General features: G+C 36.8%; 1 protein-coding gene across 1 annotated transcript in view; it reads left to right on the top strand.

Annotated features, from left to right (window-relative positions):
* BICC1 (BicC family RNA binding protein 1) overlaps positions 1-21853 on the top strand; it is a 110357-nt gene that overhangs the window by 19610 nt on the left and 68894 nt on the right. The window contains exon 2 of the mRNA XM_059821214.1: positions 18340-18386. Within this exon, the coding sequence (XP_059677197.1) occupies positions 18340-18386 (47 nt within the window). The remainder of the gene's footprint in view (positions 1-18339; positions 18387-21853) is intronic.

The raw sequence follows: 21853 nt of genomic DNA, 5'->3' as shown, positions 1-21853 counted from the left end.
ATTTTATTTTTACTCTCCAGCAAAACTGAGTACTCGAGGTTTGGCTTATCGTTAATTCTGTTGAACATAAAATGCTGATATTGTTCCTTTTTGGCTGAAGGTACTACTGGTGGCTATTGCAAACAAGCATATAGTAATTTTTTTATTGATGGGTAACTTGTCTCCTTTGCAGAAGCCTGACCCCCAGTGCATGCTTATGTCTGGGAATGCTGACTTCGAGTTACTTTACCCTGCTCTCAAGTGGACTGTATTTCTTTAAGAAGGTTTGCAGTTCAAAGACCCTCTCCTGTTTGAAACAAAACTGTTGTTGAATTAGAAATTACGCATTCCTACAGTGTTCTTTTCCCATGTATTTACAATAATCATATCTGTGGTTGATGAAGTAATTTATTTGTATAATTGAAAATAATTTATATGTATATGCTCACTTGTGTTTTACATTGTATAAATAAAATGCAGTTAGGTACTTTTCAGGAGCAAACATGGCTCCATAAATAGAGGAGTCCTTTTTCTCATATTACGTATCTTTTATCATTCCTAGCTAGACTTATTCTCAAGAACAGTCTCTTTCACTGTTCCCTGATGAAGGCTGTTTGCTGTGCTTCTTTTAAAAAGACTTTTGGATAATATGTTTCCTTTTGCCAGGCTTACTTGATATTTAAGTTGATGTTTTAGGCTACTTATTTCTTGGCCAATTTTAAAATAACTTTATCAATACTTATGTACCTGTTAAGTAACTGTAGTTAACAGATTAACATTATCTGCTGCCATAGCAATATAATCTTAACATGTTCTTGGATAACGCTTTGTTAGTATCTTTTTGTCCAGCAACTGGCCGTGGTTTTGGTTTTATTCCCTGTCAAGCCCTCCTAATGACATTGTGCTCCTAGATTATAAAATATATCTTAAAAAAAAATGGTAAGGCTTTTGTACTATGTCAGCTCAGCTTCAACAGTTAGCTCTGGATGTGCGCGTTAATTATTTCGGTTAATTACTCCAAAGAACACAAAATGGCAGGTAATGGGGCAAATAACAAGGTTTTAAAGTAGACTTGATTTTTCTCATTGGTTCACAGACATTCCTTCCAAATTAGTGAGATTTCTATATCACTTAGAAAGTAAGTGTTTTGGCAAAAGCTTTATGCAGGCATGAAACACATGGACAATATTTATAAAAACTGGGATATTTTGCACATACAACTTGTTGAGAGATGTTACACAATGTTTAGTCCGTAGTGTGTTACACTGATAGGTGGTAACATCACTCTGTGTTTAGTGGTAAAGAACTACGATTTTTGTATTTGTCACACCATTACTTAAAATCTGCTCTAATTTGAAAGAGCTGTAAATGTTAATTATGCAGAGTATCACAGGCTGTCTGAGTATTTTTTTTAGAGGAGTAGGGTGGTATGCTGCCTGAGTAAAGAGGCACTTACCGTGGTACTTGAGACTCTGTCAGCTTTAGTACTGAATATGCATACAAAAGCAAATGTAAATACAGGGTTTAAGGGCACTGTTTATGCTGGTAAATGTCATGTTGGTGAGCACCATAGCAAGCATTTAGCATATCCCATCATTTCATCATTAATTGAGATGTGCCTTGTGCCTGATCAGCAGACACTTAAAAATGGCAATTCGAAATACTAAGTCATGTTCAAGGTCGTTTATAAATGTGAGTTATGAGGTATTAAAACTTTCTGCTACAGATTAGGTTTTGATTAACTTTCTTATTTCTCCTGTGTACAAGTTACTTTATTACTGTGTAAATACTGAAAAAGGAGTTGATACTTGACATAACAGAAAAAAACCCCTATTCACATGAACATTTACTGAAAGAATCTGAGTTGAATAATGCTGAGCAGAAATGGTAAAAAATTATTCCTGAAAAAAGCATTGCATTAAATCAGCTGCACTAACATCTTGCTAATTAATACTGTTTTTGTTTACAAAAATACAGTATTTCTTGAGCTAAAGCTCCCACACAGGAACTGGAGGCAGGAGTAGGCCAAATACTAGTTCCTTACTCTTTATCGTTTGTTTTTCTAGATTTTGGCAGAAATTGCACATTCTTTGTTTTAATTTTTTCACTTCCCCACACTTGACACCTTATATCCTTTAAGTTTACAAGTTTCTTTCCAGTTTATTTGTTTTGCATGGACTTAAAGGGTTTTGGTATTGTATCAGCTCTTCTAAGCAGGACTTTCTGGAGTCTTAAAAGTGGAAAAGAAGAACTTTAATTTCAGAAATACTCAAGGTTACTAGATAAATGAGTTGTGTAACTCAGAAGTACAGTTGTCTAACCACAAAACAATGCTTTCTTGTTTACTTGTGGTCATTCATTTAGCTTAAGCATTTCCTGTGCTGTATCACAAGGTTGTATAAATGGAGTTTTGTAGAATTTCTCTGGCTTATTTCTGCTAAACAACAGTTTTAGAAATAGCTTTGGGTCCATAAAAATACAAATTAGCTAGCAGGGGGCTAGATACTAGTCTTTGAGATCATACACTGTAGGCAATGATTAGCTTGCATGTAAAAAGAGGGGAGTCTCATGATTTGAGTAACGTATTTCGGGCCTGTTTGGGTAAGCAACATAACTTCAAAACAGCTCCCACTTCCCGACTATTTCTTAAATGCCTCCCTCAGTTTAATAAAGCTTGAATAAAAGGTTCACCAGTCCACAAAGGATGGCTTTCAAATCTTGTTACACATACTCATAAGTGATGTTTATTTAAAATTAGTCTGATACCCATAGCATTTTTGCGATATTTGCTTTGACTGCTCAAACCCATTAGAGGTTTCAGTCCTCTGCAGGATTGCTTCCTGAACACTGGAAAGTGCAAATGATTTTTCACATCTTTCAAGTGTAGCAGTTCAAAGGTGTTGCCAGGACTTCGCAGTCTCTCCGGAGCATTTCAGCTACCCTATGGCAGGACCTTGCCTCTAGGGGCTGGAAATCACAAGGAATCTTAGGGTTAATAGATCTGGCTTTCTAAAGACCCATCTGTTAAGAGGGTTAGGGTAGGGGGAGCTTTGTATTTCTGTACAGCTCCCATGTAGCCAGAATACATAATTTGGAAACCAGGAAAAATTGACTTGAGTATGTCTGTGTATATGAAAGCTATGTCCAAAAATACACGTGGGGTTTGATGGTTAGGCTATAAAGTTGGTGACAATCTTTAGTCCTATAGCATGTTCATATATTTTTATTTGTTCAAGTACTGCAAAATTTACATCCTTGACTAATTTTTGTTGTCTTGAGGTCAGTCTAAATTTGCAAGGAGTACCATGTGAAGAGGGCTAACAGCCTAGATCAGTGCTTTAAGGTGAATGGGGCAGTTAAAACTTCTCATCAGTTTTCCACCATCCATATGTAGTCTTAGTGATGTGTGCTTCCAGCATGTCTGTATTTAACTTCAAAAAGAGCTTTGGGGTCTTTCTGAGGGACATGTGTCAATAGCATTTAGCTATTTGAATATATATCATCGTACGTTCTGCCAAATAAGGTTTTGGTTTTTTTAACCTTTGGGTGATGGTCTCTTTCCTTTGACCCTCTGTAATACACAGCATGAGCTCAACTTCTTAATACTTGAAATATCATGCGGTTTTGGGAGATTCTTGGTTCCAAGGCAATCTGGAGAAGCTTGTGGATTTATAGCACCTAGGGCTGTAAAGCGTTAAACTGAGCAGTTCTCAATGAAACGGTAATGAATATGTTACTTTGCTGCTTGCTTGTGTAACTTGAAATTTTGCTTTTATATGCCACCCTTACAGTTAGTTTGGCAAGAATACTTAGGTTTTCTGAAATTGTATTTAGTGAACTGAATGCAGCATGCAACTGGTTAGTTTTTTTTCCCCAATGAAAAAAATTTATCCTCCGGTCCTTCAGACCTTCATTCAATGTAGAGAAAATGTAAGTTGTAGTTTTTCCATAGTTATTGATGAAAAATGAACTAGAAATAGTTGGTGAAAGTATGTAATTATAGTTCACCTGAAGTTCACGAGGATTTGCTACCACTCTGCAAATGTTTTATAGATTATTTACTTTGAAAAACATGTTGGTAATAAAAAGATACTCTACTAGCATAAGTGCAGAATTTCTTGTGGAGCTGCATCTTTTTGACCAGGAGAAGGCTTTCTCCTGGTGCCAATTTAGAGCAATTGTTTTCTGGATATATGCATCTGCTATGTCTGAGTCCAGTACTGTTTATATCTGTAGCGTTGTCTCAGTGAAGAAGGTAGGATTTCCCAAGTGGAGTAATTTAACCTGGGAGATAAAACTAATGTAGTTGTTTTAATTATTTTTGTCTAACTCTCTAAAATCGGAATGCTTTTGCTTGTCTTAAGCTAGCTGTCCTCTTTTCTGCTAAGCAGTCCACAACACTAAAGTAAAAACTAATAAATTATGCTTAACAGCTAATGCAGTCCACATCTAATATGGCATGATTTGAGCCAGAATGGATGCTAGGCTCCCGACTAAATTTTACCACTGCAATGTAAACTAGTGCAGGCTTTTATCTTACTGTAAACTGTATCTAGAAATCCTAATTATACAGCATGACATTCTTTCTTCACTCTGTGTGTGTATGTTTTTATTTATATGCATATGCATAAATGGAATCATTAAATGCTTTGGCAGCTGTGTATAGCAGTTGTGTTTTTTAATATGGGAACTGTTCATAAGAAAAAAACCATGTAGATGTTGGAAATGTGGACATAAAACCAGCTGTGAAAATAAAACTTTTTCACCTTTACCAGAAGGGTCTAGACTTCTGTTGTGCTTTGATCTTCGTACCTAAACAATTACTTCATTTCCTTAGTTTCTTAAAAGCAGAAAGATCATGGTGTTGTGAATAAACTTTAGTTTGGTGAAATAACTTACATTGCTGTGGTTTTGTGCTGATACATAATTGGGATTTCTTGCCTAGCTAATATATGGGGAAATGGGTGACAAATTAGCACACACTTTGTTGTGGTGATACATAGCTTTAAACTTGAGGCATGAGTAGGTTTCTCATTTCCCCTACCTCCACCCTTTGGGGAAATCCATCCCACTCTCTCTTCTTTACACAACTACTTTGCAACTTCCACATTGATGTTATTTGCTCTATATTCTGCAATGCACAGAACTAATTGTATTTATTCTTGAGTGAAACAGATGAACATGTTTTATTCAAATGTTATCTAGATTATGGTGGTACCTAAGAGTAAGCCACAGTAGGACAATTTTTTTGTCTTTAAAGCTGTGAGCAGTATGACATGAGACATAGAACGCATTGCTGTAAGCTGGGTTACATGTTAAAATGTGATTTTTTACCTTCTGTGTTAAAGTATGAGGCTCTGTATTTTTCTCCATTTTTTTAATTAACTAAATACTTAAATGCCTTGTCCCGGTGCTTATGCATGTACATAATAATGCTTATGCATTATTTAAATCTGTTAATATCTTGGGCTTTTCTTGGCTTTTTAAACTTTTTGTCCTTTGCTCCTTTATACTAGTTTATAGCCCAATTATGCTTTTTATGAAGTATTTAAGTGGGTTTACATTTTTCTGCATGTAAACTTAGACTTCCGTTTTTTCATTCAGGAGGAGTAAAAGATACAGAAAGGATCTGATTTACTTTTAAGAAATACTCAAAGTAACAGTTGATATCAAGTGGTCACTGCTTCAGTAGTAGTGTCAGTAGTGTAACACAAGAAATTTAATATAAAGAGTGACTCTCAGTCTTACCCCGAAATGGAAATCAGTTATTCTAAACTTAACAGCCCTCTTATAGAATTCCTCTGTAGTCACATACCTTACATCCTAGAATTTGAATATACTAAAAATGAGGCTGGATTGGATTTGATTAATGCTTGAAATATCGAAGAAGGCATTTTATGCTTCTGTATGAAATGGAATTTTATAGGCTTGTAATATATATATATTTGATAATTATAGAACTTACTTTTATGATGCCAATTACAGGTAGTACAATAGGTACTGGACACTTGACCTGAGTACTAAATACTTTGTAAGGAGCCTGGAGATGTGAAGCAACAAGAATAAAAGTATCTGTGAATGCTCTCTGGGAAAGAATTTGCATCGGAGGTGATCCATCTGTTTTCAAACCAATTAACACAAAATAGGAAAAGGCAGGCATTCAGCATGCTCAGGTTAAGGGAAAAAATGATGCCAAGCAGCCTGGATGTGTGGATTTGGGAGTGTGGTCTTTTTCATATGAGGTGTTACTGGCTGTGTAGATGTGCAGAAACAGGAGCTCAGATGCCTAGAAAAGGATTCATAACATGTATCCTTTGAAAAACAACAACCTCCGAGTTTTTTATTTTGATACAGACGGAATTGAAAAGAAAGTGGTTTTTGGACAGAAAAAGGGAACTGTTTGTGTTTTGTTCTCCAGATATTCCAGTTGCATCCAGGAAGCTGGAGAGTGTGGGATTGGTTGGTTTTTTAGAAAAGGAAGAGAACTCTTAATTCCAAAAAATGTGTTTTGTCCCTGTCTGTATGTATTTGCAGAATCTCATTCAGCGTAATGGTTCCAGATATGCGCAGTGTCTCATTACTGTTTGAAAAGGCTTTTTTTGCCTTGTAGCTGAGTATGTAACCTGCATTGCAACAGACTTAAACTGGTTTCCTGTATAAAGCTTTGTCTTTGACTTAATCTTGGCTTCTCTCCTGTAACTCCACATCTGTGAATGACTCATAACAAGCAGGGTCATCAGAAAAATATTGTGTACATTTTTATCCAAATCTGTAGGGTTTTTGTTTCTAATTTTTTTACAGCCTTGCTACATTCTTCCCTCCCATGTAATGAATCATACAGTATCTGTATGCATACCTGACAAGAAAAGTGGTTGTGCATTGAGAGAAAGTTGAATGCTAAACAAGCAGAAAGAATATCCCCAGCCATCAATCTGCTGAGAGCAGAGCTTTTGTAGTTGGCAGTTATCCTCTGTCAGCCCCTGGGGCACTTCTGATATTATGATTTTCTTTCCCCTGTAAACAGCAAGTTCTGTTAAATGGATACTCTGGCTTGGGGGCAGAGTTGGATCTGTCAGGCACTGGCAGCAAGAGAGGTTCTGCCTCCTGAGGCACTCAAGGGCTTTTTCTGGGCCTTCACAGCATCCAGTGACTCAAGAAGGCAGCTTCACTCCAGAGCTTTTTAGAAAAATGCCAAACTTTACATCTTTTACTTCTCTTACATGAATGTTTTGACTCATTTCCAGATGTGTGACAGCATGGGGGTGGCTCAATCCGCTGTCCTGTCCCTTCTGGAATGTTTATGATGGCTAGGCTGCAGGGAAGAAAAACGCTAGAGCCTAAAAGATGGGACCTTGTCTTCCATCTTTTCCTCTCACTAAATAGCTGCCTAGGTGAACAACAGTCCCCAAATTCAGTGTGAGTTAAATGCATGTCAGCTCATATGCTAATAACAATAAGGGAGTCAACTGAGGTAGGCAAGATGAAAGTGTGGCTGGAATGGCTTAACCCTACCGCATTGTTCTGATCTCTTCCCTTGTGTCAGGGAGTAAACATATAATAACAGAAAAGTCAGTTGCTGGCATAAATAACTTCATTGCTGTGATGAGAAGTATTTTATAACAGCAGTGGGTCCTATGGGATATTGGTGAGATTTTCCTACAGCTACCAGAGTAGCCCTTCTCCAGCTGTCTCCTCCAAATCTACCTCTCTTTGAATCATGGGTCAAGGTAATCGATATTATCCAGAGACTGTGTTTAACATGGGAGAGCACTCTTGCTGACTTCATGGCTGGCCACTGACTGCTTCTGTCAGGTTTGTGCCTACAAAGGATTTGGAACAAATTAATAAAATGTGAAAATTGTTTCTGGCCAGCCTCTTGTTTTGACCACAGGTTCCCAAATTTCCTGAAAAATTGAAATGCAGAAAGGCCCGTTTGAAGGAAGGGAGACAATTAACTAGCTCCTCAAATAAAATAACAAAAGCTTAGCCACCTCATCTTTCCACATCTCAGTAGAGGTGACACTTCTTGGGATGTGATTCCACTTTGCATCTTTCTGGAGGGCAGCTTGGCCAAGGAGTGTAGGAAGACTGAGGTCACGGATGCTTTATTCTTACATATTTAGGTAGCAAAAATGTTTTACAAACATTAGAATGCATTGTTCTCTTCCCTTTTTAGTACTATATCCTCCAATATATTCTCAAAGTGTTTTTCTGAAAACTGGGGGGAAATACTGGGATGAGCTACATTGCATGAATTTACTTAAGTTTTAATCAGGTTTCACTCATGCTAATGGCCAGGGATCTTAATAAAGTTGTCCCATTGTAATTGACAGTGTTTAATGGTTTCACTTTCTAAAAAGTTATTATCAGTTGCACAGATACAAATTTTTCTTTAAGAGAAACTAGAAATAGGGTGTTAAACTCAGCTACTACAATATTTAGATGCTGAAAAGCTGTCTTCATCCCTTGATTAAAATGGAAGAAAAATGTTGCTTATAATTACAAAAAACTGATTATTATCATCTGGGAATCTCTTGGTGAAAAATTACCAAAATTTAGGTCTCTGTTCTTGAAAAGAAACCTCTTCACAAAGCAAAGAAAACCACAGTTTGCCCACATCAAGTATGTTCTCTAACGTTATATACTATACTATATCTGGATGTTAACAGTGTTATTTAAGTCCTGGTGATAAAACAAGAAATAATTAAAATTATAAGTTTTAAAATTTAATTTATGAATGCTTGCAGTAGTGTGCCAACTGTTCTTGTTTCAGAAAAATATCCAGTATCTTTTATGACCAGCAGCCCTCTAGTTGGGATGCCCTGTCTCGAGTTCTTTCTCCCTTTGAATTCTCATCTCTTTTCCTACAGCCTGGCAGCTGGCTACACTTTCTACATTGATATTCTCCTAGAATTTTAACCTTTTACAATACAATTAAAGTGCTTACAAACTTGAAATGGAATCTTTGCATTAGCTTGAGACTCCTTATGCTTTAAGGAAAATCTTCAGTGAAATTGTTCTTTTTTTTTCTCAGACTTCAGTTGAATTTTTATTAGCTCAGGAATTTCCAACAAACCCTCTGCTCCCAGAAGCAGGGCCATTAATTTAATCTCTGTCAGCCATTGAAATTGAGAATCCAGAAGGGTTTTTTGAAGAAAAGACTAGGATATATAGGGACTTCCAAAGAGACTCTTTACTCTTTGGTTTATCAGGTTATAGTTGAGCAACTGAGTATTCTAAGGGAAAAGAGGCTTTGGTTTCAACCTAGATTTTGACAGTGAGAAATAGAAAGGTGAGAAGAGGCTCTAGAAATGCTAGCATCAAACTAAAGAAGTTAGTATAAGTTTGGATGAAGGAAGAGGAAGTTGAAAACTTCATCTAGAAACATCAGCTGGTCTATCTACTACAGGAAATAGCAAGTCCTTGAATGCATCTGAAGGATGACATAGGAGACTTCCAGGAATATTTTACCCAGTATGCTAAAGCACAGAGTAGAAGAATTGACTTGTGCAGTGTTGGCATAGACTGCCAGTAATCTTTTTTGCTTTTTGGTCTCTTCTTCATCTATGATTGCAGTTCTACCATAGCAATCCTAATCAAGGTGCGAAGGGCAAAGTTTTGTTACTGGGATTTCTGTATGCAAGGTGAGAGAAGCAAAGTAATAGAGATGACAGGCTGTTTGCGGCTTTAATAGTGAACAAGTGTCAATCTGAGGCAGCTAATAGAGTAGTTTTAATCAGGTAATACAGTGCTGACAGCTAGTCAGTTTTCCTGGCTTAGCGCTTAAGAGTAGCTGGCAGGAAGCGAAGCATTCGCTTCATTATCTTCATTAAAATCCTAAATCTTGTGCCATGCACTCAACTGTGCTCCACATAACATAAGGAAATGTTCTGTGGTTGTGTGGATGAGTTAGACCCATGTGTGCCTTTCAAAGGAGAGATTTCTAACAAGGAAAGAGGGGCTCCCAAAGCAGCCCCAACTTCACAGCCTGCTTTCAAGCTGTGACTTGGCTATAAAAATAAATAAACAAACAGACTTTCTCTATGCAGAGACTTGGCAGACAACTTTTTCCCTAGAGATAAATTTGTTCTGCAAAATTAGAAAAATCTGTTGGTACATATCTAAAATTTACAGTTGTGTATTAGATTATTGGTTCTGGTTGGACTTTTATACTTAAGTAACTCTCAAAATATTGATGTGGGGAGAGGGAAAATTGACAACACAAGTAGCCTTCAGTGTAACTCAATTCTTTTTTTTCTCTTCTTATTTTTTTCCCTGATCCTGTTAGTCACCAAATCCATGAAGTCCTTAAGGAAGCTAGAAGCAAATCTCCAGGAATAGTTGTTCAAAATCAATCTCTTTTTGGTCTTTAAAGTGTATATGGTTTGGGTTTTTTTCATGCATTCTTTCTTGGCCATGTATGCCGAGGTAGTGGAAGTAACCATAGATTATTTGAAGCTTTCCCTTTTTTCCTGCGTTGTTCTCTTTATTTATCACAAATGATGGACGGGTGAAACTTTGAATTTTGGTTGTAGGATGATTTTAGTTATTTGCCAACAATCTTAATTTTAACATAGTACACAGGGAAAAAAGGTTATTGAAAAATAAATATTCTTATAAGTGAGTATGCCTATATAATCTTCATGATCATGATTCTGTATCTGAGAGTAAAGGTGGGCTTAAAGGGAGAACGAAGAATATGAACATCTTACCTGTCTGTGTTTACGTGCGCATTCAGATGACATAAATCTTGATCCAACAAGCCTCATCCAGCTAGCAAGTAGTCCGAAAAGAGGCCATAGACGCTTGACTCCTAGGGGGCTCATCGACACTGTATTTCAACAGCAGGGTAAAAGTATCTTGTACTCGGAGTCTGCTTTTTTCACAGGATTAGTTATGTCTGTCAGAAGTTATAGCACATCTGGCCTCTTTATGGATAGCTTAGTAGCTTGCGTATCAAATTCCTTCTAACAGAAAGAGATACAGTGGAACCCACCCAAAAATATCCAGATATTTAACAGTCTATTTATTGTCATTTACTGAACATGCTGAAATTCTTCCAATTTTTCTTTGGCTGCTCTACCTAAAGAAGAGTGCTCCCATATCCATGATACAAACTTAAAATGTTTCTATCTTTTTTTGTCTGCATAATTTTTAAGTTTTTTCCTTAACTTCTTAATAAAAGGTGGCACTCTTATTTTCACCTTTGGTCCAAGAGTCCTTTTGTCACAGAACATGTAGACATTGGGTAATTTTTGTAATATTCCAGATATCATGTAGGTCCTGACTTGACAAGTTTGTCAGCGTGGTATATGGCCAAGTATATTTTTGCTAGTTTTCTTGGTTGTTGAGTGTGCCATAACTTCTTGAGTATTTTGGGTTTTGTCTGCCTTTGCCCACCCCCCCTTTCTGATACTTCCAGTTGACTTTGTGGCTTTACTCTGACCTGCTATGGTGAATATCCTCAAAAATTAAAGGTTGCTTTATATATGAATTTAAGAAAGTTTGAATTCCTGATTTTTTGTTTATTGACTCTGGAAAACTTGGTCATATTTATGAAGCCACTTGAGAACCTAAAATACTGACATTAATGATATGTGTTACAGGTTACTTAGTGAAATTTATTGCAATAAATAATAAAGTGAGAAGAATTATGTTATTGAAAAGCCAATTGAAAAACAGTATTCAAGATTGATTGTTATGCAGATTTCTCGTTCGTTTGGGCTGTGTCAGTTCTTTGCCAGACACTTCCATTTTAGCTGAGTTGTCTCTTTATGTAATTTCTTAGTTTCCAAGCTGAAAACTGGAAGTGAGACTAGCATTGTAATTACAAGAAAAACGGAAAATTGTTTTGTTTGGATTTCAACAAATTCAACTTAAGGTCGGATTTTTTTCTTTAATAATGTGTGCTCTATCTTTTTGTTCCTAAAGGCATATTTTCAGCAATTTAGCTTAACTGTGTGGCCTGTGGGGGTGGAATTCTTTATCTTGGCTTGATGTAAGCAAGCTTTCAGAGTACGTATGGGTTAGTGACTGACTTTGTGCACAGGAAAACATGATCTTTTTGTCAGGTGGTTTCTGGTTCAATGAAATAAGTTTTTGGTTGGGTTTTTTGTGTGTGATAACGCGCTTGGTAACTTCTGAGAAATAGCTCAGGCTTTCAATATAAGTAACTGTCCATTTCATTTAAAAAATAATAAATAAAAAACAACCCAGCTACGTAGCTGGCCTGTATCTATGACAGTTTCATAAAAATAACATCTAATTAACATGAGGACAATCTCAACATAAGTGTTATGAATTGTTTCTCATTCAGTGGATGGGAAAGGTAAAGGATAACTGATTACTTACGTTCAGGTATATTATTCTACAGTTTCTTGAAATCCTGTGAAGTTGATTTGTCTTGCTAAAAATAAAATAATATCTTGTTATCTTTCCTGTTAAAGAGTGTTTTGGGGCAAGGAATGATTTTGTTTCATCACAGCTGAAACCTGAAGAGCAGAACATGCTTTTATGTTCTCTTATATATATAGTCTTTCAATGCAGATAGAGGAAGAAGTTTTGATACTAATCAACGTGAAGACAAATTCACAAACATACATTACATTGTTTTCAATAACAATTTCAAGAGTTTAGAAAATAAGACACAAAGCTGATGTATGAGATGAACACAAAGTTACAATAATTCATTTAAACAAGACGTAAGTGTATCTTGGGTTCAGTTCCTGTAAAATATGGCCTGTGTTGTAACAATTTTTTTATAATTAAAATCACATTTGAAGTAAAAGTTCAAATTCATTTTTCCATGTGAACTTAGGAGAAATTACAATTGGGCTTTTTTATGATTTGGTGATTAAGTAGACAAGTGGTGTACTTCACGGGTACCATAATAGTTAACACCTGTTTCAACTGTTTTATATTTGTATTGGATGGAACCTTGGCAATCCAATATATCTTGAAAAGCAAAAACCTGATATAAAATATTTCATGGTATGGAAGAAATTATAATAAACAGAGTACAGCTTAAAATATAAAATGCTTATTATGCACATTTACATAGCTTTTCGTCTGTATTTCTGAAACCAATGTTACCATTTTGTGTAAAAATAATCCTAGTTTCTGTGAAGGTCAGTTAAGTGATTATTCAATACCATACAATAAATACTGTTTCTAAGAAAACAGACTCTCCTGAGTAGCAGAGGTTGGCAGAAATTAAAAAAATTGTCAGTCAGAAGTCAGTACACTGTATTAATTACCATTTGGTTTGTGGCTTCTCTCAAATCTGCTTTGGGGACATGGACCATTGGCAGAAGGGTGGAGTGGTCTCCGAAGGTGGGTGACCAGGCATGGCTTTCCATAGCTCATCTGGAAACCTTGTCAAAGCACTGATGCATTCCTATTTCTCATTAGAGACACTGTTAAGCAGTTGTCATTGTAAACATTTAGTTGAGTTCAAGGAGTACTTTCATTGACTTGTTAGCACTGGTGCTGTAAAATGGGTTGTTATCAAGTTAACTGCTCTTCTCCTACTCGGGTCATATTTGTGGTGCCTGGTCCTGCTGGCGGAGGAGCCTGTGGTTCTGGAGGAGACTTCAAGAAGCAGTAGTAGACAAAGTTATCTTTAAGATGTGGTTGCCCAGAACACCTTCAGCTGGTGTATGCCAGAGCTGCCAGCTAAGTGAGCCCCAAAGATCTCCTTCCCTTTGCCCTTCCCAGCCGAGTAAGACCGGGGGGCTATTCCAGTAAATGCTATTTTTTCTGCCAAGTATAAAGCTAGACCTGGTCCCTGCCGTGGCTGCGCAGAAAGCTGTGCCATCAAACGAAGGAGAGCAGCACAGGGTGGAAGTAAGCAGCAAAGGCTTTTTCTGAAAGGCTTTTTCTGTTAGTGGCTGAAAGCGTTCTTATAAAACAAAAGTCTGTCTTCCACAAGTAACTGCTTGGACTTGTCTTTTAAAAACGTTCTCACAGCAGCTGAGGATAGTGGGGCTCTAGTGACCTGCATCTGTAGGAAGAAAGCTCTAAAAAGGATTTAATCATTATTTAACGGCTTGCTAAATTCCAATTTAAATAACTGAACTGCATTTGTTGGCGTTATATTGCTTGAATTGGGATTAGTGTTGGTAACTTAGTAAGCATAGGCATTAGTGTCACTTCTTAATGTTGTTTGTTACTGGTACGGTGTTTTGAAATCATTAATTCTGTTTGTAAAGTCAGAAAATGCAAAACTTTGTCTATTGTAATCTGAAAGCTTATTTCAAATTTAATTATTGGATGGGCTACATTGTGCCTTCCATGCAGCACAGATAGGGCATTGCTGGCCCTCTCCACCTCCCACAAAGGGCTTGTTCTCTTGAGCGTTTGAGAACTTGGAAAACTGCCGCTTTTTGAAGAAAGCTTGTTTTCATATTAAAATCTTAATTAATATTAGTAATATTACTAAAATAATCTGCCAGCGTACATCTGTCAGATGTAAATTTTGAGAGCTTCTCAATATGATATTTCAAAGATGAGGAGTATTAGCCCTGACTCTCAAAATAAACTTAAGATTTGTTTAGAAAGAAGTTGAGCTTAGGATGCAATGACCTAACAGACTTTTTTCCTAAACACAAATTAACGCTTGCTTTTATCTCAGTTTATCTGATTTGAGGTGAACCTCAATGGCTTACAAAATTGCAGCTCGTTTTAGTGAACACTGTAAATGGTTTCCACTTTTAATGACTTGTGCATAAATTTCGTAACTTTGGAATGCTTCTCTTGCTCATTTCCCTGCAAAAGATGGTGATTATCTTTTTATTTGATAGCCTCCCAATTATTAAAGAAATGGGTACATTTCCCCTTGTTTGGCTACTCTTACTGTTTTCAGAAGTGTTAGAACTGTCATTGCCTGCTTTGGAGAGGAAGAAATGCTTCAAGATAATTTCACATGATTAGTAAATGTTTCGCACACATGTTGGAAGCTTTCTTAAATATAGGTACTTAGTTTGGACGTAAACATATATTAAAATGTATGTAATTGTGGGTAGCATCCCCAAATTCATAAACTACTGATGAAATTTAATTTTTCTTAACTGTAATTTCTCCTCATAGAAATGAGGAGACAAATTTTAGGAAGCTAAGTAAAATAAAAGGGCAAAAAAAACCAATTGGTACAAAGAGTTATATCAAGAGGAGGAAGGGCAAAAGGAGGAAATAGCTGGAGAATAGCTAACCTAGAAGAAAACATAATATACTGCTTCATGTAGTTATCTTCAAATTTTTAGGCATTTTCTTCTTTTATAGTGAAAGATAACATCCTAAGTGTAACTCAGTACCTTAAGCCGTAATTCTGAGCATCTTTTTTTTTTTTTTTTAATTCAGCACATAATGGAGATGGTAATGACTAGAGCACCTTAATATACAAAAGCTATTTTGTATGAAAAATTCAGAGGCATACCTCTTAATGGATTAAACAGTGCTGCATCATGGACACGAAGTGACAAAGTATTAATATATTGCAATATGTCTTTAATCATGTGAAGAACTGCTTTAAGGTATAGAGACCTTAAACTTCAGTGTCTTTTCCAAAAAACACCATACAGTCTTCCCTGCCTTTTTGTAGATATCATGAGACCTGACAAATGGGTTATCATAAAACATCTTACGTGCTGAAAAGCTATAATGAAAGACCATATCTTTTAGTTGTTACACCATACTATAAACCAGTCATTATTAACTAAAGCTGTTTCTAAAGAGCCATTTGCGAGTGCCAACTTCACTATTCTCTGTACTATTTTTTTGTGAACCTAGTTTAGGATGTCCTCATTACCTCTTCTTTCCCACTTTGTCTGTGCTTGTTGGAGACCATCTGTTGTGCCATACAGTTGGTGGGGCCAAGCTGTAAATCAGGTTACCAGAATGATTCAGCATAAAAATAAAGCTACAATAAAAAGCTTGGAATTTGCTTTGTCAGTATTCTGTTAAATGCCCTGCAGAGCATCACTGCTATTATCTAAGCCATCTCTTGTATTCATTTTAGGAATCATGTATTTGCAGCTGGAACAAAATCTGTCCTCAAAACTGCAACTTCAGCCTCATATCTGTTATGTTCTCATCTCCAATTTATCTCCTGTACCGTCTGATGAAAAGCACGTTGGTCCCATGTGTCACTTGAAATAGTGTGGCAGTACTCACTTCCCAAAAGTGTTCCCAAAACTCAGTTCCCTGAGTTAATGGAAAACTTGTAAAATAACATGCATCTGTGAAGTGGCTGCAGTCAAAAAGTTGTATTTTTCTGTTAGTATCTGTAGCTTATAAATCTGAAACACCAAAATCTTCCCCAGTTGTTTGCTTCCAGAAAACCTTGTTCTGGTGAAACTTGCACCAGTTCACTCTTTTCTTAGAGGCATTTGTGGGTTTTGAGCGTGAGGAGGGCTTTGTTTTCTTCTGAGACTAGTGACTGCTTGACAGGCTTCATTCACTGCCTCTGCTCTGACTACACTTGAGTTAAATAACATGAACTTCTGAACTGTGTTAGATAAAACTTTGTAGTATACACTTTCTCCATGATATTTAAGTGGTGTTACTAATGTTTTGAGAAGCCTATTTCAAATGTACTGGCATTGCTTCCTCTGGGGTAGAAAGTTGTCTCATGCCTCTAGCCTGTATCTGCTCGGTTGCTTTTGTCCTTATGTTGCGTTAGCTGAATTAATGTTAATGTAAGAGTTTGAAATTGGTTGTGTAATCGGAAGAATGGGGAGAACTAAGTACTTGAAACAGAGTTTTTGAAGCCAGGGTGATGGGGTGAGCTAGAGGTTTGTTTTGTGCGTGAGAAATACAGAAAAATCATGACAGTGAGTTTCTTCAGAAATCCAGTACCATTCAGGAAACTTTTTTTGCACTTGGAGTTCCATTTGGAGGCATCCATTTCTCCAGGGGAAAGGCAATTATCCTCTTCATGATTAGCTTGACCTACTGTGTTTTGAATTGGTTGCTAGGTCTCAGGTTGCAACACAGATAAGCTGCAACATAAATTTATATGTAGTTGTATAATTTTAAGTGCAATCATTTACATTAACTAAATATACGATTATGGGTTTAAATACATGGGAGAGATAATCCAGGCCCTAATCCAGGTCTTGCTCTTGAAATCACTGAATTATATGATCGCTTCTTGTAAGCTTCCAAGCAAGCTGTGTTCTACAGTGATCTTTTGTTCTGCCATTGTGGTGTTTCAGTGTACTGGCACGTGTTCCTCTGGTGATGCCTGTTTTCCCCGCTCATTCCCTCTGCAGCTGAGGTCCTGGGATAGCCCTCCCTGCACACACAACCCTCCCCTCCAGCTGCAAGCTCAGCCCCTTGCACTGGGTCAGTTGGCACTGCAAGAGGTGTGCATTGGATGTGAGGAGGAGGGTGGCATTCTCCATTGTCCCTTCTTCTCCAAATAGGATTGGTGTGAAGAATGTTTTCTGATGGTGTTTCTCTTGACAAAGTCAAGATTTTCCACCTTTCAGACTTTGATGCCGAGGCTAAGAGAATCAAGATGTCCTAGTTTTTCTCGGCTTAACAAGTGCTTCTTTGCCCACAGTTGCCAAGCCCTACCAGTAGCCACGTTCAGTGCCACTTTTAGCTTTGAGTCATCTTTCTTGAACATGGTTCTCAAATGTTCAAATGTGCTCATGCCTCTGGTTTGTACAATGGCACCATTTCTAGTGGAAGTATCTAGGGTTGCCTTTTGTTTTTCAGCTGCTTTGACTGTAGTAGCTCATAAACATTAGCTGGTGGAAAGTACATGTTGCAAAATTTCATTGGGTAACAAGCAATTGAGAAAGGGATATTTAACAGCACTAATAAGTGTTTAGATTTTTGTGGTGCTTTTTCAGGCTCAATAAATCACATAGCAGTAGCTCTCTATTTCACTTCAATATAAAAAATAGCAGAATAGAGGAAAAATATTTTTAGCATGATTCTGGCTTACCATAATGCTTATTCTTGTTTTGGTTTTAATTTTTAATCTTGATACAGCAAGTCTTGTGCCCTCCTAGCTTTCTTTTGATCCTCCTTTTGGTAGAATTACATGGCAAAGTATGCAGTGTGAATAAATCATTAGACTTACACGACCATATTTACTTGGTAACAAAAATATGTATCAGTATATTATAGCTTTTGTATGCATATACAAACATCTGTTTGGACTCCATCCTTGGCAAGTGACTTGCAAGAGGTTGTTCTGGGTATTAGTTGTTGACAAATGTTTATTGCATGAGAAAAAATTACCCAGAATTATAACTTCACAGCAGCATGTACTCATTGATAATTTCTATATGTAAACCTGTAAACTTTCTCCTATGTATTTAGTAACCAGAACCTGCTTTTGTTTTACAGCTGCTGCAGAGGGTAAAGGGAGAAGTGGGGAAGACTTTTTTCAGAAGGTAAGAAAGATATTTTATAACATCAATTGACTAGAGGAAAAATTATGCCCATTGCTCATTCGTGAGATCAATGTATTAACACAGTTTCTGCTGTGTTGATCAAATATTTTAAAATTTAAATATTTTTATCATTTAATGTGTCTACTAACCATCAGCTGTATATGGAATGTAATGAGAAATATGTTCTTCGGTGTATGCTGCCATCATTCATGCACAAAAACTTAATTATTCTTTAACTGAAAATGTCAAAATATGCGTTATGAAAGTTTATTTTGCTTAACAGCAGGGGGTTCATCCAAAAGATGAGGTGGTCTTAAGGTTTGTATGTCTATGAATAAATGCTACATCCTGGTTTTGGAAAAACTGACATGAAACTTATTGTGATGTCGCTGAAAGCATAAATATTTAGTTGAGAAATGCAAAGGCCTTTTAAGAAAGAAATGCACAATCCACAGAGTGATTCAATAAAGTTTGTGGTTAGACAGAGGCACGGAAAGACTGGAAAAATAGTCCTGCAGCAACTAAACTACAAAGAGAAACATGGTCAAGAGTAATGACTTTGAAATTACTTTTGCAAAGCAACATGTTGGGTTTTTTTCAAGAATAGTGTGTAAAATATTATTTATGAGTTATGTTAATGAAGATCTGCATATAGTATGCTAATGAAAATGATGAGCTGTTTTGTCTTTCTCTACTATAGAGAAGACACTGTAAATTTTCATGCTGTATATTGAAATGTCTTGAAACTCCTTTTAGATTGGTTGTCCGTTAAACAAATAGTTTGCCATATTTTCCATGTTTTCTTCATGTTTATAAGTGGTACTTCTAACAGGTCTCTTATTAGATGTGAAAGAATACTTTATCCTGCACGTGACTATCAGATGCTTTGATGAAAGCTGGTGGGGAGGAGTATGTATACTGCCAAAAATATTTGGTTTAGGAAGTATTTTGTGGGAGTCTTCAGATTATGTTGCTCTTGACTGACAATAAGAGTTACTTTTCTGAACATGGTGCTTGTGCTTCACTGTCTACTATGAGTGTGCACAGAGGAGAATGTGTCAACAATTCTTCCTTAGGATTTTATCAAAACGTATGGGGTCTTTTTACTTACTGCAACAAAGCCAAGCCATAGTAGCGTATACTTCATTCTACACATCATTTGTTTTACAACACAGTGTTTTCGCACACTTGTATAAATCTGCTCATAGGTCTTGAAGCTGTAAACAAAATATTTCCTCTGTGTGGGATTGAGTGGCTTATATATTTGACATTTGTATTTGGATACTTGTTTATTTACTGTAGATATGAAGTACCTTACAATTATGTAGTTATTAGTGTAATAGCAAAAAATACTGTTCTGAATTTAGTAGGAAAGTGAAATGTGCTAGAACTTCAAGTATGTGAATAAGAGTACACTACTTATCCATATTGATACTAGATGTAGTGGCTATTTTGGCACGAATATTTTGTTATGTGCATAATTACTATATAGGCACAGTGTGGATGCTGCAGTAGGTTAAAGCTGCTTCATTTTGACTGGCATTCTTAGTCTCATCACCTCTGTAGTTTAGATTACTGACGTTTCAAAGTACATACACACAATACTACAGCTAATAGAAACAGATGGAAGCTATCTTCTTTGCGAGTTTTCTTTTTGTTCAAAAAAATCTTTGGACAGTTGCTCATAGCTTACTCACCATCTCTGTCTGTGCAATTTCCTTTAATCGGGGTTAAGCTTTTCCTTTCTCATGTGAAATGAATAAGGCAGAGTTTCTGGAGGTAAAATGAAGACTTTTGATGTGTTTCAGGCTGTGTAGTGAGGAAGAAAGTGATTTGTAGCATTAGAAGCACATTGCAAACTAAGGCAGCAAGATACTTGCAGAAACTTAATATGAATTCGAACCTATAGTAAATGCTTTTTAAAATAGTTACAGAAAAGAGACTTTCTCCAGGGTGTTATTGCCAGGCTTTTGAGGAGAACGGGGAGGGGAAGTGCTTCACTGAAGAGGCACATCAAGAACTGAGGGTGTAATTTGCATAAATAATGCCATGTGTAGTATTTTCTGCCAAACTCTACCCTCAATGTGCAGAAGTTGTTGTTGGGTGGAAGGGGTGTGTGAGGTGAAAGAAGTTTTCTTGTGAATGCTGAAATGACAGACGTAACAAGGCAAAGATTCAAGAAGGTGATGCTGTATGTCAAGACATTCAGACCAAAAAGGAAGAGGGCGGAGGCTGGTGCTGGAGGGAGTGAGACAATGCTGACTTCTTGCAGATGGCTCTGTAAGTGGCTGCTGGGTCTTGCTTGGTGGCTGGTCAATGGGGGACAGCTCTCAGTTCTTCATTAGCTTGCCCTCAGGAGGAACAGCAGTTGGTCATATGCTCTCTGAGCTGGGCTCAAAGTCAGGGACTTGGCCTGGATTGTTAAGCTACATATAGTATACTGTAATGAATTTGTCATGCTTGTAAAGAAAGTTAAGTTTTTCGGTGCTAAGTAGTCTTTTACTGGTCTTCAAACGTGAGCAAGCAGTATTACTTTCTTGGATTTTCATAATCAAGCAGACACTCAGTGGATGTGAACTGGTCCTATCAACATGAAGTTTAGTAATAACAATTTTAATGTCAAAATGCATTATTGCACTGAGCCTTTTAGCAGAAACAAGCATATGTTTTGCAGTTGCTGGTGGAGTTACAGAATAAGCCCCAGTTCTTGGCTGCAAGGGGCAAATTAAGCTAGTATTTCTTCCCTGTCATGGTGGGGAAGACTAAGTGAAGTGCCCCTTCCTCTGCTCCTGAATTAAAGTGAAAAGTAGATAAATGTTTTTTGGTAGTGTCACTTTAAAAAATTTGAAGACTTTAGTATACTTTCTTCTAATACTTCTAAGGTTTACTACTGCTTCAAAGGGGGGAAAACTTAACATAGTATAATGTGGGTTTTTCGAAACCACTGGGAGCTGCTAATAATTTAGCAAGAAATAAGTAAATAATGTGATAGTTTTCTCTCTAGAGCTCTCTGATCTGCAGTTCAGTGACAGGTAATCTTAAATAAACGTGGATTGGTTTGCTGTTGTGTTACATACTATTTATGTAAAAGATCCTTGTGGACCTTGCTCTATATATTATTGTCCTAATTTATTCCCTGAGAGTAATACATAATATGAAGTTATTACTTGTTCTTGATCTAAAGCCCATTTTCAGTTGATGGTGGAATTTTTCCATTGAGTTCCATAACATCTGGTTCACGCCTCATAGGCAAGCAAGGCCCTTCCCAGACAAAGCCAGGACATTGTTCCAAGGAACATATAATTTATGTAGCACTAGATATGCATGGCGCTCTTATAGAAAATGTAAGAAGGTGGTGGGTCTCTGCCCTGAAGAGTTCATAATCCAAAACAGATGAGGGTCGGCCGTGTGGACAGAGGGGAATTTAATGCATCATTTCTGTTTGCTTTTAGATCTTACCTCATCTT

Source organism: Gavia stellata, chromosome 9, assembly GCF_030936135.1.
Source record: "Gavia stellata isolate bGavSte3 chromosome 9, bGavSte3.hap2, whole genome shotgun sequence".
NCBI classification, from domain to species: domain Eukaryota; kingdom Metazoa; phylum Chordata; class Aves; order Gaviiformes; family Gaviidae; genus Gavia; species Gavia stellata.
This window is presented reverse-complemented; position numbering and strand designations above follow the sequence as displayed.